The sequence below is a fragment of the Chrysemys picta genome, chromosome 4 (assembly GCF_011386835.1).
Source record: "Chrysemys picta bellii isolate R12L10 chromosome 4, ASM1138683v2, whole genome shotgun sequence".
Lineage (NCBI taxonomy): Eukaryota > Metazoa > Chordata > Testudines > Emydidae > Chrysemys > Chrysemys picta.
In genome coordinates this window covers 30,784,349-30,810,202 of record NC_088794.1, presented here as the reverse complement: position 1 = coordinate 30,810,202, position 25,854 = coordinate 30,784,349, and the positions used below count along the sequence as shown (strand labels likewise).

The 25,854-nt window shown below is 49.2% G+C and overlaps 2 protein-coding genes across 2 annotated transcripts in view; both read left to right on the top strand.

Moving 5' to 3' along the window:
* Positions 1 to 1,472: 1,472 nt before the first annotated feature.
* SLC25A22 (solute carrier family 25 member 22) overlaps positions 1,473 to 25,854 on the top strand; it is a 99,006-nt gene continuing 74,624 nt past the window's right edge. Inside the window, 1 exon segment of the mRNA XM_042862126.2 lies at positions 1,473 to 1,649. The gene's annotated coding sequence lies outside the window, so the exon portion shown is untranslated.
* Positions 13,082 to 15,741, top strand: LOC135982964 (uncharacterized). Its single transcript, XM_065591927.1, has 2 exons — positions 13,082 to 14,510; positions 15,106 to 15,741. The coding sequence occupies exons 1-2, from the start codon at positions 13,967 to 13,969 to the stop codon at positions 15,606 to 15,608; spliced, it is 1,047 nt and encodes a 348-aa protein (XP_065447999.1). The 5' UTR covers positions 13,082 to 13,966; the 3' UTR covers positions 15,609 to 15,741.

Genomic DNA, 25,854 nt, shown 5'->3' with positions numbered 1-25,854 from the left:
AGTCTGGCTATATCCCAGGACACCTCACTACCAAAAATACAAGGGGGGAGCAGTGAAGGGCTGTTATATCAGCCCTGTGATACCCAGAGGAATTCCATGAGGGGGAGATCCAGATCCTTTATACTGCAACATAAGAGGCTAAATTCACCCCAGGTTTGCCCATGGGGAAAGGAGGAGAAGGACTCCCTAGATGCCCTCTTCCCTATTGAAATGGTGACTAAGTCCCATCAGTCAAGATAGGATTTATTGCTTATTACTCAGAATAAACTGGTGCTATTCAGGAACCTGCCATTTAACTTTTTCTGGTCTCTATACCTGAACAGTTCACAGAACTAGACTCTCCGCCTTAAATCAACAGTACCAGGATCAACCGGGACACTCTGGCTAGCCAGCATGAAGCTTCCAGGAGCTGGGGGAAAGCTTTTGTAGTGAAGGATGCCAACTGTAGAACTCCCTACTGCCGGATATCAGGTTGACTTCATGTCTTGCCACTTTTAGTGCTAGATCCCAATCCCATTCAAGACCTGCATAGCATTTGGATCGGGTCCTTAGTTGCAAAAAGCATTTCTTGGCAAAACTTTCCCACAATAGAGTCGGCGGCACATTGGCTGGCGAGTTTTCCTTCTCCCGTAGAGATCTGCCTCTGAAGAAGGCCTGTGAAATAAGACCTCAATGAAGGAGCTGCAGAGAAGATGGTCATAGCATTATTAGTTGTACTACAGTAGCAGTCAGAGATCTCGACTGTGATCAGAGCCCCATGATGCCAGGTGTTACACATACTCATCATGAGAGACAGTCCTGGACCCAAAGAGCCCACCATCTAAATAGAAAGGAGAGATGGAGGCCGTTTTACAGATAGGAAACAGAGGGACTAAAAGCCAGATTCCTGAAAGTATTTAGACACCTAACTCCTATTGATTTCTACAGGATTAGGCACCAAATACCTTTGAGGACTTGCCTGAGTCACACCAGAAGTCGGCAGCAAAGCCAGAAATTGAACCTGTCACCTGGGTCCCATTCAGTGCTTTAATCACAAGCCTGTTCTTCCCTTTAGGCTGGCCCAGCTCCTGCTTGGATGGTGCTAAGAAATCATGCTGATTGGTACAGGAGAAATTGGTTGATTAAATGAGACAATGTATCAAGGAAATCTGGGATTTGTACAAGAGACTGCACTGAAAGCAATGAGTTGATTTGTTCTCAGTTCATTTCATCCCTCAACCCCTCTCTACAATAATATTCTCAGTGCTTTACCTGAAAACACTGATTTCTGACCATCTGATGGAAAAGTGTTTATTAACTGGAGTCAGTAGCTACTTCTCAACGTGGGTTCAGCTAAACCACCTGTTTTGAGTAAGGTGCCTGTACAGATGCCGCCTTGGCTGTAGAGTACTAGTTCCACAGGTGCTGATGATGAGAGAAAGGCAGCGTTTAGCCGATTTGTGAGTCACTCTCTCCCAGCCTATGCTAATCTGGGCACCACCCACTTTTGCAGCCAGAAAGGGTGCTTTCTGGCAGGAGTGCACGAAAGTGACTCATCAAGAGAGAATGCAGCGGCAGGTATTCAGCCTTTCTGATGCTGCAGGGATATGACTCAACCCCGCGTTGGTGGGGAGTCTGAATCCAGCCAGAGTCTGACACATGCTCCCAGTGTAAGTACAGATCGCTCTGCAGGCTCTGAGTGAGCGAACTGCTGCATCTGAACCCCCCGTGCTTTTGTCAGAGGGAAAGCACAGAATGAGCGAGCAGGAAGAGCTACTTCAAACGAGAGAGCCCAGCCCGCCTTCCTCTCCGTGGGGTGCCTCTGTTACCTCCCTGGGCGGCTTCTGCTGAACCAAAAGGAAGGTTCGCTTTCCTGCAAGGGGTTTGCTGTCTCTCTGTGTGGGTGTGTACGCACGTGTTCGCTTTCAGTGCTGTTTCTTTAAGAGGACTGTGACTGCTGAGAGGCTAGTTACTGTTTCTTGTCACTCCCCCAAAGATACAGCCTGGCTGCGTTCTGCTGTAATGGCACGGAGACCACCTAGTGTCTCGATTTTTGGGGCGGATACCTCTTGATCCCATCCTATCCGGCTCTTAAAGGGATAGTGCTTTGTTGGGAGAACCCTTGAAGAGCCTTGACAGTGATGAATGGCTCCAGACACTATGAAAGGTTTCAGAGTAGCAGCCGTGTTAGTCTGTATCCGCAAAAAGAAGAACAGGAGGACTTGTGGCACCTTAGAGACTAACAAATTTATTAGAGCATAAGCTTTCGTGGACTACATCCGAAGAAGTGGGCTGTAGTCCACGAAAGCTTATGCTCTAATAAATTTGTTAGTCTCTAAGGTGCCACAAGTCCTCCTGTTCTTCTTTTTCCAGACACTATGTTGCAACAGCTGGATAGGTCTTCTTGTCTCACTCTGCTGATGTTTTGTTGGGACATGGTGGTTTTATGTCATGAAGGGTTATTTAGTCCTGCCTCAGGGCAGAGGGATGGACTTGACTTCTCTAGGTCCCTTCTAGCTCTACGCTTATGATTACCTCCTAGGAGCAAGTATCGGGGGTAGTTGTGTTAGTCTGTATCCACAAAAACAACAAGGAGTCTGGTGGCACCTTAAAGACTAACAGATTTATTTGGGCATAAGCTTTCGTGGGTGAAAAAACCTCACTTGCAACATCTGAAGAAGTGAGGCATTTTTTACCCACAAAAGCTTATGCCCAAATAAATCTGTTAGTCTTTAAGGTGCCACCAGACTCCTTGTTGTTTTTGTAGATACAGACCAACACGGCTACCCCTAATACTTGACTCCTCTCCAGGAGTGGTCCCTAGCAGGTGTGTCAGTTAGGGTATTGGGAGCAACATAAATCACTGTTTGGGGGGCCGGGCATGTGTGTGAGACTCTGTCCCTCTTGCTCGCTATCTCCAGCACCAAGGGGAAGGTGTTTCTAGGGCAGGCCCGGCTCTTGTGTTGTGTCAGGGTTGAGTGCAGCCTTGCTGCTGAATCTGTGCCCTGGTGGGGAGAGGTCTGCAGGGTGGACACCCCCCCACCCCCCGCATTTCCATGGAGCTAGTGGCCTATGCTCCCCGTTGCTGTGCGCACCTTGCAGGGACTGTGTTTATCCACATGGATGGTCAGCGCAAGTTCTCCTTATGTAGTACGTGGCTGCAAGTAGAGCTGAGTGACATTTTGGGGACAAAACTTATTTTTTGGAAAAAAATGCAGATTTGGTGATCCCCAAACGTTTTGCAAATTTGTGTCAAGAGTTCCACATTGTTTCACGTGGACATCTTTGAAGCAAAATGGGGTTTTTGTTGTTGAAATGACATTTTTGTTTTGAAATCTAATTTTTATTTTAATATAAATCAAAAACATTGAAAATGGCCAAAATCGAAACACAATGTTTTGTTGGGCCTGACACACAAATTTCCTCTCCCGACTTTTTAGACTGGCCAGCGAACTGAAAAATCCATGATTGACCCAGCCCTAGTGAGGGTGCTCTGCCCCTCTGAAATTCAGGCTCCATAGCTTGAGCCCAGTCTGCTGTGCCATTCAGTAGCCTTGTTTGTTTTGTTCATAAATACCCTGCCCTTTGCAATGAACATTTCTGCCAAAGTGACTGCAGAAAAGGCAGCTGATTTTCCCCTTCTCTCGGAAAGGCAGCTCTTGCCTAGCAAGGACCATGTCCCGGGGGCTGGGGGGCTCTAACCTCATCCCTGAGGCCTGCGGGTGGCGTTAGCAGTCTCGTGCTATTGCTGCAGCAGTAATACCCATGGTGTGTGTGTTTAGTCATGGAGACTTTCTACTGACGTGGACGATTTCACGTGAAACCTCCTGCTGGGGACTAGAACAGAGGGAGGGAGGTTGTAGCTCTGCACAGCGGCCAAAGGGGGCAGGGGCGAGCTGCCTTGTGGGGCTGGGAAAGGAACCGTGCAGACATCCTGCTTTGCGCCAGTTAAAGGGAAAGCCAGCGAGAGGGACACAGGGAGACGGCGGCTGCTTCCCCATCCCAGGCAGAAGCAGAGCAGCGGCTCGCGGGGAGCCCGGTAAGTGCCACTGAACGCCTCTCCCTACGGCCCCGCAGCCTCCCCAGGGATACCGGTTAGGTCGGGGTGTGGGAGGCCGTCCCTTTTCCAGTCTCCCCTTCGCCAGCACTGGGACCCGGCGTCTGCCTTCGCCTGGGGGAGCGCCGCGCTCAATGCTGTGCAAATGCACTAGGGTTTGCGAGTGCCCCTTCGCTGTGCATTGGCCTGCAGCCGGGATTAGGCTGCCTGTGTGTGTGTGCGCCCTTTCTCCCTCTGTAATGCAGAGAGAAACAGTGCGCTTACATGCTATTGGCTGCAATGAACTCCTCTATTATTACGAGGTGGGGGCATAATCTCCCCCAGCTCCACTCGAGGTACCCCCACCCCAATTTGTTGCATCATGCCCCCTTTTTGTAAACGTGTCTTGCTTTACCTTGAACTGCATCTCTACCTGTCTGCTCCAGGGCAGTAGTATTTTCAGTGAGGTGGAGGTGTCACTGGGACACCCCTCCTTACCCCCAGTCGGTGTGGCTAACCCATGGTGTACTGGAAAGTTGGGCAAATTCATGTTGCTGTTTCTTTCCCAAAGCTGCTTCCCCCGCCCCACACCCTCAAGAGATGAGAGGAAACCAGTGAGTTGAGTGTTGCATATTCCAAGACCTGATTTGTTGCTTTGTTCCTGTAGTTTTGCACTCACGGGGTGTCTGGAAGGTACCCAGTGGTTGTGGCAGGGACTGTGAGGTAAGACTCTGGGTTTCTGTTCCTGGATGTGACACTGACTTGCTTTGTGACCTTGGGTGAGTCCCTTAATTTCCCTGGACCTCAGGTCCCCCATCAGTGAGTTGGGAATGACTAATTTGTGGTCTGATCTCTCAGCTGTGTGGTGATGAAGCTTAATTAATGAATGTTTGTAAGTCTCTCTATGGACTGATGGGGGGGGGGGGGGGGAAGGCAGTAAGTGCCGGAGGTGGATGTTGGTTTCTTCTGACTTCTAACACATTAAGACTGTGGCTGTGTGTGTGTAGTTATATAAACTGAACTTTCCAAAGCACCCAGCCTTTTTCAATCAAGATTTCTTACCTTTTTAATTCATACACCCTGACAGTCTGCTGCAGTCTAGCAAACTTCAGGGTAGAATGCAAGGAGCATTTACTTAGTTTATCTCTTTTGTTTAAATTCCCCAGTGGATAGAAGCCCTAGTCTGGGACTCAGGACACTTGGGTTCTGTTCTCTTCTAGTGACCTGCTGTGTGTCCTTGGGTGAGTTGCTTCACTCTCTGTGCCTGTTCCCCTCCTGTCCGTTCTCTGCCTTGCCCATTTAGATTGTAAGCTATTTGGGGCGGGGGCCGTCTCTTACTACTGTGTGTGTGTGTGTGTTTGCGCAGCCCCTTGCACAAAGGTGCATCAATCTCTGAGCCACTACTATATCCATCTAACCACTACTGTAATACAAATAACAGCATGGTGGTTGCTGCTATTTCAGGCTGCAACTGCAATGATTCTGATCAATGTTATTCTCTGCAGATAGCTTTTAAATAAAGCTGTCTGCAAATAGACACTCAATGGATCATCAAAATAAAGTTGTAAATAACAGATCCCTCAGAATCTTATGTGAGAGGATTCTGACATTAGCTAGTTTCTCTAGACTTGCTGCGTACTGGGTTAGCTCAGCTGGGTAGCCTTGAAAGCAAGGCCATAGCAGACTCCTAACAAAAAGAGTTATTCTAACCTATGCCCCAGAAAGTAAGTACAAGTCTTTAATTGGGATTTACCTCCTTTGACAGTTGCCCCACACTGAAGTTCTTATCTTCAGGATTTCAGCTGTGCATTATTTTATTTGCATTAAAATCCAACCCAGTAAGTCATGTTATCTCTTATCACCATATGTGTGGGCCAGTTTGTTTTACAGTGGGACTTAGAGTAAGGCTGCTTATGTGGAGAATCACAATGATTCCATTATTTGCAGGGGGAGGTAAAATATGGATCAAATCCAGACTTTAGAAGAACTACAGCATGGGAGTATTGTCCAGTAACATCAATGGTCAATTTTTAGATCTAGCAACCTTCTTAATATCCTATCAAGACACCAGAGACCTCATCAGATTTCTTGTCATCATTGCGTGAGGGACATGTACAGTGTTTGGTTAACCAAACACTGTACAAATGACCGATAATCTGTCAGGCCCATTCGCTTCCCTTACTGCCCTTCCCATTCATTTGGATATTGGCAATGGGTAACATTTGCATGATTTCCTGGTCAGTGCAAAGGACTCGAAGTTTGTGAGCATGGAAATAGGTCTTGTGTTTTGTCTGATCCCATGTTCTAGATTTCTATCTATGCAATGATACCTTGGCATGTGTCATAGCTAGAGAGGGGCTTGAGGTAAATGTTTTGATTTTTATATGTCCTCAAAGTTTGGGAGTTTGGGTCTGGGGCATTGGTTCAGGCCCATCTCTAAGGAGAACTTCACTGATCTCTAGTGCACTAGGGTACAAGCCTCATATTTCACATGCATATACAATAACTCTTGCATAACATCTGTCATGCTGAGTATTGTGAAATTCTTCAGAGGGAGGCCAAGCAGAGAGGGAGGTTTCTGGAGTTGGGGCAGCAGAAGAGAAAGCAGAGGGGAAATGTGCAGAGCTGGAGTGGAGTGAAAGATGAGAGCTGACACCTGAAAATAAGTGATGCAGGGCCCGTCCACACTTACTCACCAGAGTGGTGCTTAGGATGGAGCACAGTGCTTACTACATGGAGTAGTCTTGCTGGAATGTGTTCTGGCTGCACAAATAATTTAAAATAGATAATTATTAAAATCTCAGAAGTATCAAGTGATCATCTTTTCACTGCAACCAAATAACCCCAGGGAACTGGAGAGGTCCCACAGAGAGGGAGTGACCAATCGATCACCCACCCTTGGGAGGGTGCATCCAGGTGTTACACGGGGATGTTATGTATCCCCCTCATCCTTGCCCAGCCACAGGGGATGACACTGTGCAAGCCTGAGAATCTGGCTCTACAGCCAGGGCCGGCTCTGGCTTTTTTTGCTGCCCCAGGCAAAAAAGCCTTCTGTAGGGGAGGGCGGCGAGCCCGCCCGGGGCCCGCTCTCCCTGGCCGGCCGGAGCGTGGCAGGGGAGGGCCGCCCCCCTCCAGGTGCCGCCCCAAGCACATGCTTGGTAGGCTGGTGCCTGGAGCCGGCCCTGTCTACAGCTCAAGTTGTAAATCCCAAAGCCTGAGTCTTTGGAACTCCCTGATTCAATACCTGTGTTGTACCCGATGGTGGCCATCTTGCAGACTCGGATGAATCTTCACTGGGCTAAGAGCCCAACCCAGACTTCATCCCCTAGGACTAGCTGAAGATGCAAAATCTCTCTCTATTTTGGGGTAATTACCAAGCGGGTGGCAGCTGTGGAGAAATGGCACACTTTGGTGAGGCAGCTGTGATGAGAGGGAGATGGCTCCAACTGCCTTGGCAAAGGGAAGATCTATCCACATCCACTCTACCTGAGTGGACTGTGCTCACCTAAGCAAACTGGTGGTGAGGCTTTCTGAGGAACCCTGCCAGGCTGGCTCTCACTTCAGCTAAACAGTGCTTCGTTTTCTGGGCCCTCTGGCTCAAGTGGGCCTCACTCACTGGGTTACCTTGGGAAAGACCAGGCTCAAGAGGCTCCACTTCATCACCTCTCCACCCTTTTCCCTTCAGACAGCTCCCCACACCACATTACCCAACTGCCGTTATCTGGGCATCACTCCATTCATCTCTCTTTAGAGTGCCTCAGGTGCTGTTCAGCCAGCATGGCAGAGGGAAAGAATGTTAACCACAATTGTTCCTCACCCCCCTTATCGCAAACTTTTAGTGCATTCCCTTGCTTTCCACTCTTTCTTACACTGGCTACGTGGGAAGGGAATACAGTGGTTCCTGCAGAAATTCCTTCAGCTCGATATCTGCATTAGGACTATGATTTATAAGCTGCAAGACCTGCCAAGGTGTAGTAATAGGTTTAAATATAACTAGACCTACGGCCTCCTTTTCAGTCAACACTGTGAATTTTGGGGCTGTACAAGGACCTGCCTGACCACTGGTCTAAATTAGAGCAGCCACAGGGCTACTCCAGCATACACGCTATTCTGAGAACAGACTATCCAGAGTACAATGTGCCCTGGCCACACCTCCAGCATATTTCTCATCTCCTGTCTGTGTCAGGGGCATCTAGGAACAGGGCTAGTGCAGAACCCTTCCACTAACTCCTCAATGCCCAGAGAGGCCCTCTGCACAGGATGTATTTTCAGTGGGCTGTTAGCACCCACTTTAAGGTCCCTCATGTATGCTGCCAGAGTGGCATAAAAGATCATTAGCATAACTGTGTCAGGCCCCATGGGTATGTAAAGTCAGAGGCCTATGTTTGTGAAGAGAGAAATTCAAAATATTTTGTGAGGTGGAGATAATATGTAACAAGCTCTGGTTTGGAATGCTCAGGGCTGACCAAACTCTGTAGTGAGCACACTTAATATATTGTATACATGTTACAGTAGAACATAAGTCTGTTCAGAATCATCGCCATTATTTCTCATTCTCTGGGCCATTTCCTCAGAGACAGACACAGCCTCTCAAGGACCTACCCCTGCTCCCATTTGCCTTTCTACCCCCACCCCCTCGGAAATGGCTCTGCCCACCACTGGTGTTCCATAGACAGTGAGAGAGATCCTCAGCTGGTGTAAATAGGCATGATTCTGGGAAGTCAGTTGAGCAACTCCCATTTGGATCAGATCCTCAGTGGTGCATAGTGTGAGAACCATTAATCTATATTAATCTAAAAATAGAAATCCAAACAGTATGCAAAGAAAATATTCATTTCATGATCAGGCTCTTCCAGATTTTGAGTGCCTAAGGTTACAATTGTCTATGTAACCTTAATTCTACCTCCTTGTACGTAGCCATTATGGCAGACTTTAATTATTGAGGAATAGCATATTCTATGTCAGATGCTTTTCCTTCTATAACTATATATAAGATGCCGTGTATGCATGTAACACTTTTCAGTTCTCTTATAACTGCATTAATATCGATAAAAGGCAGGACCCATGTATTATACAAAGCTGTGGCAGGCCACTTTTCTTAAGTGCACTTCAGAGAAAGCTTGGCAGTTAATTGCCCCAAACTTAGCTGGTCACATCTACACAGCAGTGTTTTCTTAGGTGTAGAGCAGATGCTCAGATACCAAGGTTATACAAATCTTGATATAGATGGTACCAAGGCATTTACTTGGAAAGCTAAATGAGCTGCAAATGTCAGCCGATGTATGGCAGCATATTTTTCTTTTGTTGTTCTATTCTATTACTTTGTGTTGTGTGTCAGTATGGCTTTCTGTATTTGGTTGGTTTTGGTTTGGGTTTGTGTGTGGTTTCCTTCCCCTGCTCTCTTCCCCCCCCCCCCCTCCCCCCCCCCGTAAATAACTTTCAAGGACTCTCTGACCTTTCTGGGGTAAGACCAATTGGTGCAAATAGCAACTTTGCCTGTCCAAACTGATGCAGCTATACTGCTGGTTGTCATCAGGGTAAATACCCAATGTAGACAAGGCCTAAACTTGTCTCCTCCAGAATTCTACCTTCTGCAGGATGAAATTTTCTTGTGCTTGGGTTTTCCTGTATGGCTGTACCCTACAGAAGTCATAAGCCTCAAGGAAGGGAATTGGAGTGAGATCCACCACTGCTGTCACCATCCAACCTAGCTGTGAATTTCCATGGGTACCAGAAAGTAAGAATGTAATAATGAACAAAGTATTTATTTAACTGGAGGAAGAATGAGGCAGGGTGTGAGAGAGTGCAAGCTTATCTGATTCCACATCACTCTCTGCAAAGCTTTAAAGGGGCCATCAATAATTAGTGAGCCCTACTGGTTTCCTGGGGACATTAAGTAATGGAATAATTCAAGCTCCTCTTGTTTCAGTGGTGCCTGTAGCTCTGAAAGTCATTCTCTGGCCTCTCCTTCAGTGCGAGTCCAATCTTCAGTGATGGGAATGTTCTTTGTGTGTTGTGGGTGTCCTTTTCCCCTACCCCCTAAGTTGTGTGGCGTCCCTCACTCTGTCCCGTCGCAGTCTGTCCCAGTTTATTGCTGAGATACTCGACATTCAGGTTCTCAGTTGCTCCCATGACAGAAGGGTGGGCTGAATGTTTCATGGGGGGGCGGTTAGGACTTGCATGCACAGTTCCTAGTTACCGCTAATGGTAGCCCATAGCTGTCCCTGCTACAGTCTGAAAAAATATGTATGCATGGTGGAGCTCATGCCTCAGGGGTCTGGTAACAAGCTGCAGACTTTCATCTCTGCATCATGAGTTCAAATCTAGGCCAGGTCACTAGAGATCAAGAGTTGCTGTGGGTGTCAGTTGTTAAATGAGTTTGCTAGTCTCACTCCACTTCACCTTACTGAAAGCATTATGGCCTTAGCTGGCTCTGTTGTTGCTACCTCAACAGAGGTGAAGGACTGAATGGGCCAAGAGACAGATCTCCCTTCTCTTGTGCTGGAAGGATACCACGTCAGAGCTGAGGCACTTTGGCAGGCAGTGTGCATTCCCTTGCAGTGCTGCTGCTTGTGATTGGTCTGTGGGTAAACCAAAGGACTGGAGTCTGCAAGGTTGGGTTCTGCGTGGTCCCTCTGTCATTGGAGGGGGCTTCCATTGTTTAGGTGTGCCTCACCCACTACTCCCAGTCCTCAAATAGGCTGGGATCTTTTACCTGCGATGCATGCTAATAAAAATAACATTGCACGAACCCAGAAAAGCTAACTGTGAATACGTAGCTTTGCTCTGCCCAGGTCTCCCATCACTCACTAGCATGGAGGCAAATCTTTGTTCAGGTTATTTAAAGGCAGAGATGAAAATTGAATTGCTTGGCTTCGCCAGGTAGCAAAACTATGTGCTGCAGCTTTAACTTTGCAACATCACTCAAAATCGAACAACACGGATTCTGTGGTGGTGGGTTTTTTTTTTTTTTTTTTTAACAAGCTCTCCCTGTCAGTGGCTTGGTTTCTCCTTTGGGCAACTTCCCTTTACATATCTGAAAATAGAAACTCTCTTGAAATACTTACTTTCCTATGACAGCTGCTTCTGCTGGGATTATTGCTTGAGAAGGGGTGTGCACGCTGGAGTGCATGTTTATTCTTTGACTTCGTGTCAGAGATTTGAATGAATTTTTTTTTTTTTTTTTTTTTTTTTAAACCTGGAGCTATTGAGGTCTCAGATTAGAGCAGCCCAATGTGGCCTCTTTGTAAGGGGGTGGGGGGACAGCAATGCAATTTGATGTTTGTTTCATTAAAACCTTTTTATATTGTAATTAGCTCCTGCCCTTGTTTTCCACTGCTCGGTGCTCTTGTCCCTATAATGCAGTTGGGTGACTACACGCTTTCAGGCCTTCCTGTGCCAATGTTCTGCCGGTGCTGTCAGCCTGTGGGGTATCAAGATTTCCTGGCCCAACTCTCCCCCTTCCTAGGCATGAACAATTTACCATGTGCTTTCTAGCCAGAGGCCTATAGGAAAGAAAAGAGTGGTTGGTACCAACCAGGTTCAGAAGCAATGTCCTGCTGGGAAGCCCATCCCTCCTCCCCTCCAGCTCTTGAGATTCTTGTTAGTGTTTCGTTGAATTTGGATCACTAAAGCATGTACTCAAGTCCCATCAGAGTCTGTGCTTTGCTGGACAGAGGCTAGAGTGCTGGACTGTGTTTAGCTGTGCTCCGGGCATTATTACTCTTTGCATTGCAGTATCACGGGGGGGGGGCTCAGCCAAGACCTGAGCCCCATTGCACAAGGGACTGTACATATACTTAGTGAGAGACAATTTCTCTGCTCCAAAAAACCTAGTCTAAATAGATAATCTAGACAGAGGGTGGGAGAAATGAAGGATTATCCCCCCTGTTTTACAGATGGGGAACCAAGGCACACAGAAACTTGCCCAAGGTCATAAAGGAAGTTTGTGTCAGAGCCAGGAATATAAGGGAGAAGAAAATTGATGTTTAAAGAGCTTTAATCTTGCCACAGTTGCTAATGTAGGATCACCAGATGAAGTTTCCTACTTGTGCCTGATAGCGGGTGGATTTTTCAAGCCGTGGACATGCGCGCGCGCTCTCTGCATCCCCGCCCTGGGATACAGAGGCCACCTCTTGCTGCTGCCACGTTCCTCTCCCTCTGACACTTCATACAAGACGCCTGCACTCACTGCATGCAGTGGCAATATGGTCTCTGCTCTTCCAGCTGGGCGAGGCCACTTTAGCTGCATTTTTGTTCTTCCCCTTCCAGGCAGATTTATTAGCTGTCTCTGAGGCACCGTGAACATGAAACTGTTATTTCTAGTTCCAGCTCCCAGACAAGTTCTGCTTTGCCTATAAACTAGCATGGAAAGGGGAGTGGAAAGCCTGATCTTGACAGAATGAGTTACTCACAAGATCCTATATTCTCCATCTATTTAAACAGCTGATTGTTTGTTTCTACCATTATGATGAAGGGAAGGGGAAAGTGAACTTTACAGTGAGCTCTCTGTGCTGGGGGAGGAAGAATGCCCACCTCTCATTTTGCAGATGGGGGGGGGGGGGGTCAAACTGAAGCACCAACATATTCAGTGGTCATGTAGAAAATAAGTTCTAGAGAGCTGGGAATTGAACTCAAAGCTCCTGTGCACTAGTCCAGTGCCTTATCCACAAGTTCATCCTTCCTCTTTGGGTTCAAAAAGGGGCTCCTGGCGAGCCAGGCCATAACATGGGGCTGTACAGTTGTGCCTAATAGCTAGTGGTGTGGTCCAAGCCCATGGTTTGGTCCAACTTGTGTGAACTGGGCCAAGCCATGTTAGAAATTGTTTGGGAGCCAACTCCCGCTGCGTGTGTGTGCGCACACACACTTTTTTTTGGGGGGGGGGGGAGGGATTGGTCTTTAGGTGCTGGCCAAACAGTATCTACAACATGGTTCACTAAAGACCATGTCTGAACAGCACTGTCACACGTGGCTACTGTATCAATGTAGCTGGGGCCTTGATGTGTGGTGTGTGGCTTTTTTTTTTTTTTTTTTTTTTTTTAAACCAAGGCTGCTGGGAGGGGGAGACAGAACCTGCTCAGATGCTCACTGATGTCAGTGGAAAGATGTATTTGATCAGGCCCCAAGGGAGCCTTTCACTTTGAGGTGTCTGGTTTCAATCCAGCTCAGGGCATTAAGGACCAGAAATGGTTGCTGCGCAGCAGGGATTTGGGGTCCGGTGTGAAGCAAGTAGACACACCAGCCTACTAGCATGCCAATTGTGACTGGCACTTGTGGGCACTCTTACAGAGCAGGCAAGGATTGAAAGGGGGAACGGAGCCTGAGTAGGCCTCCTCCCCTGCTCTAGGGGGGTATGTGCAGGGCCTGGCGAAGGCATTGCTGCTGTCTGTCGTATACTTATTCCGTGGGGGAAGAGCTTTCAGACACCTCTGTTGTTAATCCGGCTCCTTTCACTTGTCCAATGGCCAGTGCAACTGGGCTAATGACAAAGGGGGAGGTAACATGCCAGGTACAGAGCAACCTGGAGAAATGTGCCCTGTCTAAGAAACATGCCCCAGGGTGACTTAGGCCTGGTCTACACTACGGGTTTAGGTCGACTTTAGCGGCGTTAAACCGAATTAAGCCTGGACACGTCCACACAACGAAGCCCTTTCTTTCGACTTAAAGGGTCCTTTAAACCGGTTTCTTTACACCACCTCTGACGAGGGGATTAGCGATAAAACCGGTCTTTGCGGGTCGGAATTGGGGTAGTGTGGACGGAATTCGACGTTATTGGCCTCCGGGAGCTATCCCACAGTGCTTCATTGTGACCGCTCTGGACAGCACTCTCAACTCAGATGCACTGACCAGGTAGACAGGAAAAGACCCGCGAAGGTTTGAATTTCATTTCCTGTTTGCCCAGCGTGGAGAGCACAGGTGACCCCGCAGAGCTCATCAGCACAGGTAACCGTGATGGAGTCCTCCCAGGATCGCAAAAGAGCTCCAGCATGGACCGAACGGGAGGTACGAGATCTGCTCGCCATATGGGGAGATGAAGCAGTGATAGCTGAACTCCGTAGCAGTAAAAGAAATGGAAAAGTATTAGAAAAGATCTCCAAGGCCATGAAGGACCGAGGCCATAACAGGGACACACAGCAGTGCCGCGTGAAAATTAAGGAGCTACGGCAAGCTTACCACAAAGCCAGAGAAGCAAACGGAAGGTCCGGGGCAGAGCCGCAAACTTGCCGCTACTACGCGGAGCTGCATGCGATCCTAGGGGGTGCAGCCACCACTACCCCAACCGTGTGCTATGACTCTCTCACTGGAGAAACACACAGGGAAGACGGTTCGGGGAACGAGGAGGATGATGACGATGGAGGTACTGTAGGTAGCTCACAGCAGCAAGGAAGCGGAGAAACCGGTTTCCCCAACAGCCAGGATATGTTTGTGACCCTGGACCTGGAACCAGTAACCCCCGAACTCACCCAAGACCCTCAGGGCACACAGGAGACCTCTGGTGAGTGTAACTTTGTAACTATTTGTAAACATTACAAAAAAAAAGCAAGCGTGTTTAATGATTACTTTGCCCTGGCAATCGCGGCCAGTACATCTACTGGAAAAGTCTGTTAACGTGTATGGGGATGGAGCGGAAATCCTCCAGGGACATCTCCAGAAAGCTCTCCTGGTTGAAATGGGGTGATTTTATTAAGGGGACATTCAGAGGCGCCCGTTCCTGCTCTTCTGACCAGAAATGTTCCCCGCTGTTAACCACGCGGTGGGGGGAGGGGTGAAGTGATCATCCCAGAGAATCGTGTGTGTGTGTGGGGCGGGGGGGTTTACTTGTGTTTGTGCCGCATGTTAACCGGGAAACCGCAGCCACTCCTTTTACATTGAAACCCCATTTTAAATGGACAACCCAATTCATCCTTGATATGGGAAATGCGCTGCTGTTTGCAACCTTTCCCGCATGTTAAGAAGGTTAAAAAAGCCAAAACACTGTGGCCTACGATGGCTGCCTGCAAGCCGAAATATGCGACCTTGTAATGAAAGAGTGTACCCATTGTTCTCTAAAATGTGTCTTTTTTAACCACCTCTCCCTTCTCCTCCGCCAGCTGCAAATGTTTCTCCTTCGCAGAGGCTCGTGAACATTAGAAAGAGAAAACGTAGGACGAGGGACGAGATGTTCACGGAGCTGCAGATGTCCGCCCAGGCTGATAGAGCACAGCAGAATGCGTGGAGGCAGTCAATGACGGAGATGAGAAAAGCCCAATATGAACGAGAGGAGAGGTGGCGGGCTGAATCGCGGGAAGAACAGAGCAAGTGGCGGGCTGAAGACGATAGGTGGCGTCAGCTTGCAGACAGACGGCAAGAGGCAATGCTCCGTCTGCTGGAGCATCAAACTGATATGCTCGAGCGTATGGTTGAGTTGCAGGAAAGGCAGCAGGAGCAGAGACCGCCGCTACAGCCCCTGTGTAACCAACAGCCCTCCTCCCCAAGTTCCATAGCCTCCTCACCCAGACGCCCAAGAACACGGTGGGGGGGCCTCCGTCCACCCAGTCACTCCACCCCAGATGATCGCCCAAGCATCAGAAGGCTGGCCTTCAATAAGAGTTAAAGTTTTAAAATGCAGTGTGTCCTTTTCCATCCCTCCTCCCCCACCCATCCCAGGCTACCTTGGCAATTATCCCCCTACCTCTGTAAGGAACTAATAAAGAATGCATGAATGTTAAAAAAAAATGACTTTATTGCCTCTGCAAGCGGGAGGGGAGGGTGGGGTGGGGTGGTTGGTTTACAGGGAAGTAGAGTGAACCGGGTCGGTGGGGGGGGTTTGGAGGGTTCATCAAGGAGAAACAAACAGAAGTTTCACACAGTAGCCTGGCCAGTCACAAAACTCGTTTTCAAAGCTTCTCTGATGCGCACCGCGCCCTGCTGTGCTCCTCTAACCGCCCTGGTGTCTGGCTGCGCGTAATCAGCGGCCAGGCGAGTTGCCTCAACCTCCCACCCCGCCATAAAGGTCTCCCCCTTACTCTCACAGATATTGTGGAGCGCACAGCAAGTAGCAATAACAATGGGGATATTCTTTTCGCTGAGGTCTGAGCGAGTCAGTAAGCTGCGCCAGCGCGCTTTTAAACGTCCAAATGCACATTCCACCACCATTCGGCACTTGCTCAGCCTGTAGTTGAACAGGTCCTGACTCCTGTCCAGGCTGCCTGTGTACGGCTTCATGAGCCATGGCATTAAGGGGTAGGCTGGGTCCCCAAGGATCACGATAGGCATTTCAACATCCCCAATGGTCACTTTCTGGTCCGGGAAGAAAGTCCCTTCCTCCAGCTTTCGAAACAGAGCAGAGTTCCTGAAGACGCGAGCATCATGTACCTTTCCCGGCCATCCCACGTTGATGTTGGTGAAACGTCCCTTGTGATCCACCAGGGCTTGCAGCAGCATTGAAAAGTACCCCTTGCGGTTTATGTAGTCGGTGGCTTGGTGCTCCGGTGACAAGATAGGGATATGGGTTCCGTCTATGGCCCCGCCACAGTTTGGGAATCCCATTTCAGCAAAACCATCCACTATTGACTGCACGTTGCCCAGAGTCACTACCCTTGCTATCACCAGGTCTTTCATTGCCCTGGCAAATTGGATCACAGCAGCCCCCACTGTAGATTTGCCCACTCCAAATTGATTCCCGACTGACCGGTAGCTGTCTGGCGTTGCAAGCTTCCACAGGGCTATCGCCACTCGCTTCTCAACTGTGAGGGCTGCTCTCATCTTGGTATCCTGGCGTTTCAGGGCAGGGGACAGCAAGTCACAAAGTTCCATGAAAGTGCCCTTACGCATGCGAAAGTTTCGCAGCCACTGGGAATCGTCCCATACCTGCAGCACGATGCGGTCCCACCAGTCTGTGCTTGTTTCCCGGGCCCAGAATCGGCGTTCCACGGCATCAACCTGCCCCAGTGACACCATGATTTCCACATTGCTGGTGCCTGTGCCTTGTGAGAGGTCTATGTCCATGTCAATTTCCTCATCACTCTCGTCGCCGCGCTGCAATCGCCTCCTCGCCTGGTCCGGGTTTCGCCTTGGCATGTCCTGGCTCTGCATATACTCCAGGACAATGCGCGTGGTGTTCATAGTGCTCATAATTGCCGCGGTGATCTGAGCGGGCTCCATGATCCCAGTGCTAGCTATGGCGCCTGGTCAGAAAAAAGGCGCGAAAGTAGTATCTGATGGACCAGGAGAAGGAGGGAGGGCGGGAGGGAGGGAGGGCCGAGTGACGACATGGCGTACAGGTACAGGAACAGGGAGAAACACAAACAACTGTCACACAGAATGGTCCCCCCAAAGATTAAAATGAAAACCCTGGGCTTAGCAGGCCATTGATTTCACGGAGGAAGGGGAAGCATATGAATACAGAACAAATCTATTTTTTACATCTTAAGGTGGCAGCCGACGGTGCAGCATGAGTGACAGCCATACCAGTACGACGATGACGGATACCAATCATAAAATACCATCATCTGCCAAAAGGCAAGGGGCTGCTGCTGTGTAGCAATGCAGCCCCACGTCTGCCAGCCCCACGTCCGCCAGCACCCAGCATCGCCCTCGGCCTCTTCTGGGTGCTTAGCAGACAATACTGGGCAATTGGCAGAAAATAGTATATTACGACTGGTAGCCATCATCATCGAAACAGTAGCATGTCTGCCCAGGTGGCCATGATTGACAGCCACACCAATACGATGACGACGGATACCAGTCATAATATACCATCGCCTGGCAAGGGGCTGGTGCAATGCAGCCCTACGGCTGCCAGCCCCATGGCTATCACTCATGCTACACCGTCTACCGCCAAAAGGCAGTTAGCAGCTGCTGCTGTGTAGCAATGCAGTCCCACGTCTGCCAGCACCCAGAGGACATATGGTGACGGTGAGCTCAGCTGAGCTGAGCGGGCTCCATGCTTGCCGTGATATGTTGTCTGCACAGGTAACCCAGGTAAAAAGGCGCGAATCTATTGTCTGCGTTGCTGTGACGAGGGGGGAGGGGCCTGACGACATGTACCCAGAACCGCCCGCGACACTGTTTTGCATCATCCGGGCATTGGGATCTCAACCCAGAATTCAAAGAAAAGGCGCGAACCGCTTCTCGGCTCTCTGAGCTGTGGCGCAAACGTAGTATCTGACGGACTAGGGGAAGGAGGGAGGGGGGCCGAGTGACGACATGGCGTACAGGCACAGGGAATTAAAATCAAGAACGGTGGCTGTGCATCAGGGAGAAACACAAACAACTGTCACACAGAATGTTCCCCCCAAAGATTAAACTGAAAACCCTGGGCTTAGCAGGCCGTTGATTTGACGGAGGGAGGGGGAAGCAAATGAATACAGAGCAAATCTATTTTTTACATCTTAAGACGACGGTGCAGCGTGACTGATAGCCCTCGGCATCTTTCTGGGTGCTTGGCAGCAAATACGGGGCGGCGTATGACGATGGTCTTCAGGCCTATTGCACAATCGGCTGCTCGGGGAAGACTCTGCTAATGTGCGATGACCCGACTTGTAATAGGACGGCTAATAGTCGTAATACACCATTTACTGCCAAAAGGCAAGCCCCACGGCTGCCAGCACCCAGATCGCCGATGAAGGCTACCAGTCTACTGCACCGTCTACCGCCAAAAGGCAGTTAGCAGCTGCTGCTGTGCAGCAATGCAGTCCCACGTCTGCCGACACCCAGAGGACATATGGTGACGGTGAGCTCAGCTGAGCGGGCTCCATGTTGTCTGCACAGGTAACTCAGGTAACCCAGGTAAAGAGGCGCGAATCTATTGTCTGCCGTTGCTGTGACGGGGGAGGGAGGGGCCTGACGACATGTACCCAGAACCGCCCGCGACACTGTTTTGCATCATCCGGGCATTGGGATCTCAACCCAGAATTCAAAGGGGCGGCGGAGACTGCGGGAACTGTGGGATAGCTGTGGGATAGCTACCCATAGTGCAATGCTCTGGAAGTCGACGCTAGCCTTGTACTGTGGACGCGGTCCGCCGACTAGAGCACCTAGAGCATTTTATTGTGTGGACACACACAATCGGCTGTATACAACCGATTTCAATAAAACCGGCTTCTATAAATTCGAACTAATTTCGTAGTGTAGACGTACCCTTAGTGTCTCGTAGTGTCCAGATGAGGAAGTCTGGCACACAGCACAGAATGGCCATTGAAGCACACTAGGAATGGGGTAGAAAGAGCAGGTGCAACAGTGTGGCTGTAGTGCCATCACTTTCAAGCTTAGATACTTGTAATGGAGCCCATTACTTTAGTATCTGAGCCCCTCGCAATGTATTTATCCATCCAGCACCCCTGTGAGGTAGGGAACTGCTGTTGCCCTTCCATGCAATGGGGATAACTAAGGCTCAGAGAGGTTAAGTGACTTGCCCAAGGTCACACAAGTAGTCTAGGGTGGAACAGAGACTTGTACCTGGGTCTCTGAAGTCTCAGGCTAGTGCCCTAATCACTGGACTGTCCTGCCTTTCTACCTTTAATCTACAGTAGTGCTGCAGCCCTGCAGAGTGACTTGATATAAGCTGTGATGGGGGAAGCCTGGCTCCAAGCACATGTACTGGCACCACTGCAACTGCTTGTGCATTATTGCAAGCACTCTTGTGCGTGGCCTTAATAAACTGTTTCTTAAAATTTCCTACTGTTGCAGCTCCATTTGTGGTGGCTGCTGCAGTTTCAGGGTAACTGCACCTGTACCCATCTCCCTCTGTGGTCCACTCCAGAAGTGCCTCGTCAGGTCTACAGTCATCACCTGTCTCTGGGCAGGGACCCCAACCTGCTCTCTTCTGAGTGGAGGTTTTAAGGCTGCACATCCCCCTGCCTTACACTGTGATATCCCAAGCAAGCCAGTGCAAAGCCTTTTTTTTTTTTTTTTTTTTTGTCTGTTGGTCTCCGACAACCCAGTTTGAACAATATATGCAAACCATCCTGGGAGTGGTACCTCTCTGAAGGTATTTACAACCTGACTGATTCACCTTAATCACCTTCTCCTGTTTTTTGCTACTTCAGGAGTTCTGGTCCCCCTCCCCTCTGGAGCTGCGTACAATCCCCAGCCCACAGTGTTACATAAACTTAATGCAATATGGCCCCCAAACATATGGCATGGGATCGGTGCTAATGCAATCAGGACACCTGTAGTTTTTTAACAGTGTCATCTGACCTTCCTTATAGCAGAGCTAAATGCTGCATTGGTGGGAACGGGCATACATGAAAGTGCCTTGTCTGAACTAGTTTCCAGCACCAATGTTGCAATTTATCTAGGTACTTGTATGGCCATCTGCTGGAGTATTTGTGCCCCTCACAATTGTTGTTAGATTTTTTTTCTCCTCACAACACCCCATTTTTACAAATAGGGAGCTGAGAAAGGGTAGATGGAAAAACTTGGCCAGAGTTGCACAGGGGGTCTTCGATTGGGAATTGAATCCGGGTCTCTTGAGGTCCAGTACGCTATCCAGTAATGTCATCCTCCCTACCCCAGCCGAAGGAAAGCTTAAGAAAAGTCGTTTTGTCTCAATATCTGACAAAGAGGAGGGATAGTCCAGTAGGACGAAGGATGGCCAGAGGGCGGGGGTGAGGGTAGGATTTGGGACACCCTGGTTCAATTATTTGCTCTACCACAGACTCCCTGTGTGACCTTGGGCAAATCACTTTAGGTGCCTAACTCTCATTGATGTCAGTGGGAGGAAGGTGCCTAAATACCTTTTGCAGATCTTGGTCTCCCAGTATCTCTGATCCCCATCTGTAAAACAGGGATAACTGCATGGCCCTGCCTTACAGGGGTATTCTGAGGCTAATGCATTAAAGATGGTGAGGTGCTTTGATACTATAGTAATGGTGGGCCAGGTAAGTACCTTAGGTCTGTTGCATTAAAGCGTGATCTCCCTTTTTGGTCGTTTCACTTCCCTCTTCGGTTTTATATTGCGAGATGGCAGGTTTGTTTTGGAGGAACACTTTAGAGACCAGGTAGGTGAGATAATGACTTTTATGGGACCAGCCTCTGTTGGTGGAAGGGACAAGATTTCAAGCTTCACAGAACTCTTCCTCAGGTGCTCTATGAAGCTCGAGATCTTGACCCTTCCACCAACAGAAGTTGGTCCAATAAAGGATATTGCCTCCCCTCTCTGGTCTGTCTCAGATCCTGGGACCAACACTATAACCATCCCGCATGTTGCCCATAAGCTTCCTTTTCAGCCCATTGGTGAAAAAGCTCTCCGCCTGTGTGCCTATGCAGTGGGCATTTTTGTTAGCCTGTCTCATTCACTGGACCTGGTTGTTGTTTATGGGAGCGTTTTAAATCCATTTAAAAACCTGTGCTTGTGCAAAATTACACTGCATTGACCTGACCCTCGTTGGCTGGATAATCTATGGGAACAGTTGTCTTATCACTCGGTTTGCAATCAGAAGTTTGCTTGACCCAAGTAGCTTTTGTCTTTCAGCATAAGTTTTGCAAAAACTGTGGGATGGGGATGCACCGACCTCTCTCCCTCCTGTTCTTTGAATATAATTAAGAGTGCAACGGAAAGGGCTCAGATCCTACAGTGCCGAGTGCTGTAGATAAATAACCAGAACCAGCCTCCAGCTCTAACCGAAGGAAGAAGTGATTTGCAGAAATATTTCAACAGATGGTCTGAATTTGGCTCTGGAAGGAAAGATGGCGCAGTGACTGCTGTGCCTGGTGTGTGGGCGTATGCATGAGCCAAGCTCTGCTCACTGCTGGAGCTCCCTTTGCTATGTGAAGGACGTGGCATGGGATGTTTGTCCCTTTCTTGGGCTTGTATAGCATTGAAGGGATGGGCATGCTTATTCAGTATCGGCAGCAGTGCAAAGGCATCCTTGAGCTGCGCTTTCCAGGCAGATTGTGGTAATCCATAGTTTGGGGCAGACAGGGTGACGCTTTGCAAGTATGCGCACACCCTGCTCAGACGGGCATATGTGCACCCACGCACCTTTGTGTCACAACGTTCATCTGTCAGCTCAGTACAGATGTGAGGCCCCCTACATATGGATTCGCTGATCCCAAAGGATCATTTAACCCAGACATAAGGGTGTTGTACATTCTGATCCGCTGGAAAGTCATAACAACTTTGTTAGTTTTAACCGTTTTTTGTGACAGTAGTGCCTAGAACTCCCAGCTGAGATCAGGGCCCCATTGTGTCAGGTGCTGTACAAGCACATAGTAAGACAATTGCTGAAGCACTTGCCATATAAATAGACATTTTGGGAGAAAGGGAGCATCAATATGCCCATTTTCCAGATGGGGAACTGAAACACAGAGGCTGTGATTTGCCCAAGGTCAGGAAGTCTGGCAGAGCACCCAGTCTATTTCCTTAACTACGAGACCATCCTTACTCTAGTGTTAACACAATTGTCTTATGAGAGCTAATATCAGATTTAATAGGGTGGTTATTGTATGCTGTAGGCCAGGTGGTGTAGAGCAGTGTTTCTCAATGAGTGGACCAGTGCTGTTCCCTGTGATCTCCTTGACACAGTTTAGGAAGACAGCAAGCTGGTCGCTGGTATCAAAAAGGTTGAGAAACCCTGGTCTAGAGGCTGCGGCTCAGGGCTGGGAATTGAGAGAGCAGGATTCTTGTGCAAACTTTGAACAAGGGGATAATTTTGTAAAAACCCTTGAAGATTCTCAATGGCATGTGTAAATATATGCATTATGCAGAACCTATTTATTGAGGATCAGCAATCATGTCCTAGACAAATTACTCTGGATGTACTGGGGGATGGGGGGCATTGGCCAGTACATGTGTAATTTCACCTACAATAATTTCTTCTGATTATTGATGTGTAAAACGTGTCCCACATCTACTTTCACTCAATATACGAAATGTGCTTAAAGCAAGAAAACATCCCATATCCAGGATTGTGTGCGCGTTGTGTCTCTAGCTTTTATCATATACTGGAAAGAGCTAAGCAGCTTGTCTGCTTTAAAGACCACCAAAGAGACTGCTATTTCACAGTGCTTGATGTGAGAGAGAACTCAGAGAATCCAGAGTCAATCGGATTTGCACCGTTGTAGTCGCCTTGGAAATACCATCTCTATGCCAACTGTTGGTATCTATAGGCTTCCCCTGAGTAACCACTAACCTCTTTAGGGAGGAAGTAACCAGCGCATCGCTGTTTGAAATGCACTTAGCTAGGAGCCATTTTGTTGTGTTCCTAGGCAGTATCAGCAAACAATGGAGATGGGAGGGGAACCGTGTGATTTGTGATCTTGGAGAAGAGCAGGTACGCTCTTGTACCCATGAAACAAAGGGCTTGGCGGACTCAATAGACTCCTGTGCCATCCTGTATCCCCACCCCTGCAGTTGTATTTTCTGTTGAAGGCTAGAGCAGCTGTGGCCCCTTCTGTACGGTTACCATACATCCAGATTTTCCTGGACATGTCCGGATTTTTGATCCTCAAATCCCCGTCCGGGAGGAATTTCCAAAAAAGATGAACATGTCCGGGGAAAAATAGGGAGGCATGGTAAGGGGACGACCATCTCCCCGGGCTCCAACTTTCCCGGTTCCCGCCACTCTCCACCGCGCGCCGGGGCCGAAGCAACTTCACCAGCGCAGCAGCAGGCGGAGCCCAGGGAGGAGGGGGCTGTGCGCTCGGATGCCACCCACCGCCTCTGTGCCTCTGCAGATTGGGGGAGGAGTTAGTTTTGCTGCAGCCACTCGCACTCGGGCAAAAGACGCTCGGGGGGATCCCGAGTGAGAGTGGAGTGGCTGCAGCAAAACTAACAACTCCGCCGATCTGCAGGGGCACAGAGGCGGCGCGCGGCATCCGAGTGCGCAGCCATCTCTTCCCCAGGCTCCAACTTTCCTGGCTCCCGCCACTCTCCACTGCGGTGGGGGCCGAAACAACTTCCCCAGCGCAGCAGCAGCCGGAGCCCAGGGGGCGGGAGGGAGGAGGGGGGAATGCGGGGTCCTCAGGGGAGGGGGTGGGGAAGAGGCGAGTTGGGGTGGGGCCCCGTGGAGTGTCCTCTTTTTTTCAGTATTGAAATATGGTAACCCTACCTTCTGAGAGGTGAAGAATTGAGACTGCCATATTGGATCAAACCAGTGTCCTATCAAGTCCAGTATGCCTCTCAATCAGTGGGGAGTGCCAGCTGTTTCAGAGAGAGGTGTGGTTTAGTTATGGGATAACCTGCCCTTTAGGGAATGTTCCCTTCCAACAGCCAATTGCTAGAGGCTGATGCCTGAGGGTTTATACCCTTTTTGAAACTCTTGGTTGAGTTTCCTTAACCCTTACTGGTGTTACTCTGGATGCCCTTGTTATCCATATAAATGTCCAATTCTTCTCTGAATGCTGCTGAGCTCTTGGCTTCAATGACCTCTTGTGGCAGAGTTCTGCAGTCAAATCATGTGTTTGCTGCTTTTCCAAGAGGACTGTTGGAGGCAGCTGTCATTCTTTGCTGCACCCTGCAGTGGGAAATGCAGGCCCAATGGGCTCTGTCTCTGAATTTCCATTTATAAGTCCTCTTATAGAGTCCAAGCTGTGCTCCACGATACTAGAATTAGTGTTACATCTTCAGCTGGTTTCAGAGTGGTAGCCGTGTTAGTCTGTATCAGCAAAAACACCAAGAAGTCCTTGTGGCACCCTAGAGACTAACAGCTGGAGTTATTTATATTCTGTGGCAGGCAGCACTACTTCTATATGGCTGTTCTCATGCTTACTACAAGTACTTCCTCTAAAATGAAAAATGTAATAAAAAAATCTATCCTTAGTTGCATCGAATTTTTTTTCCCTTCAGGTTTCTTTATATTTCCCTCATAATGAGCCTCCTCACCGAGGGCCTGCTCCAGGCACCAGCCTACCAAGCATGTGCTTGGGGCAGCACCTGGAGGGGGGCGGCGCTCACCCGGGGAGAGCGGGGCCGTGGCCGGGCTCGCCGCCCTCCCCTGCTGCGCTCCCCACCGGGAGGACCGAAAAGCCAGAGCCGGCCCTGTTCCCACCCCCCAGAAGAAAATGTCTCTCTTTTCTTGAGGCGGAAAGCAGGTGCTAGGTTCGAAAGGCCTTCCTGCTTCAGGGCTTGTCTACACTTAAAATGCTGCAGTGATGCTGCGCTAGTGCTTCAGTGAAGACGCCGCCTATGCTGACTGGAGGGGTTCTCTCATCCGCGGAGGTACTCCACCTCGCCACGGGGCAGTAGGCTAGAACAATGGGAGAATTCTCCTAGCACTGTCTGTGCTGGGGGTTAGGTTGGTTTAACTGCATCGCTCAGGAGTGTGGATTTTTCACAGCCCTGAGTGATGTTACACCGACGTAATTTCCTAATCTAGACTAGGCCTCAGTCTCTCTCATTCGGGGGTAATCTGTATTGACTTCAGTGGGCCTTAGAACAAGCCCTCACTTTGGAAAGCAGATCATGCAGACTAAGGCTGCCTCCTCAGGCCGCTCCGGGGAGGAGAGCAGGCTGTGGAAAAGACACCCCAGCCGCCCCACTTCTGTCTCTTTGTTGGAAGGAATGAGGGAAATCTTGGGGAAGGCTGTTTCTCTTCCTCATGAGATGAGGTAGGAGACTGCATTGCGTTTGCTTCCCCCCCCCCCCCATGTGTATAGTGTTTTCCCTCTTAGGAATTGTGCCCCCTGGGGAGCTTTATGCTGGTATAGCTATGCTAGTGCAGTTACACCTCTCTCGTTACCCCGGTACAACTCCCCAGGCTGTCACTCCTATTCCAGAATAAAAATGACTTTTTCCAGTTTAGCATAAACGGCTTCCAAAGCGACATAAGTTAAGCCAGGAAAAAAAGCGCTCTTCGGCTGGAGTGAGTGTCCACACGGGAAGTTATACCAGTATAACTATAATGGTTTATCTTAAA

What these genes read in the sequence shown, in the direction of transcription:
- LOC135982964 (XM_065591927.1), top strand. Translation starts at nt 13,967, where the DNA reads ATGGAGTCCTCCCAGGATCGCAAAAGAGCTCCAGCATGGACCGAACGG. An exon ending in GGGCACACAGGAGACCTCTG is followed by an intron (nt 14,511 to 15,105) that starts GTGAGTGTAACT and finishes CTCCTCCGCCAG; the next exon opens with CTGCAAATGTTTCTCCTTCG.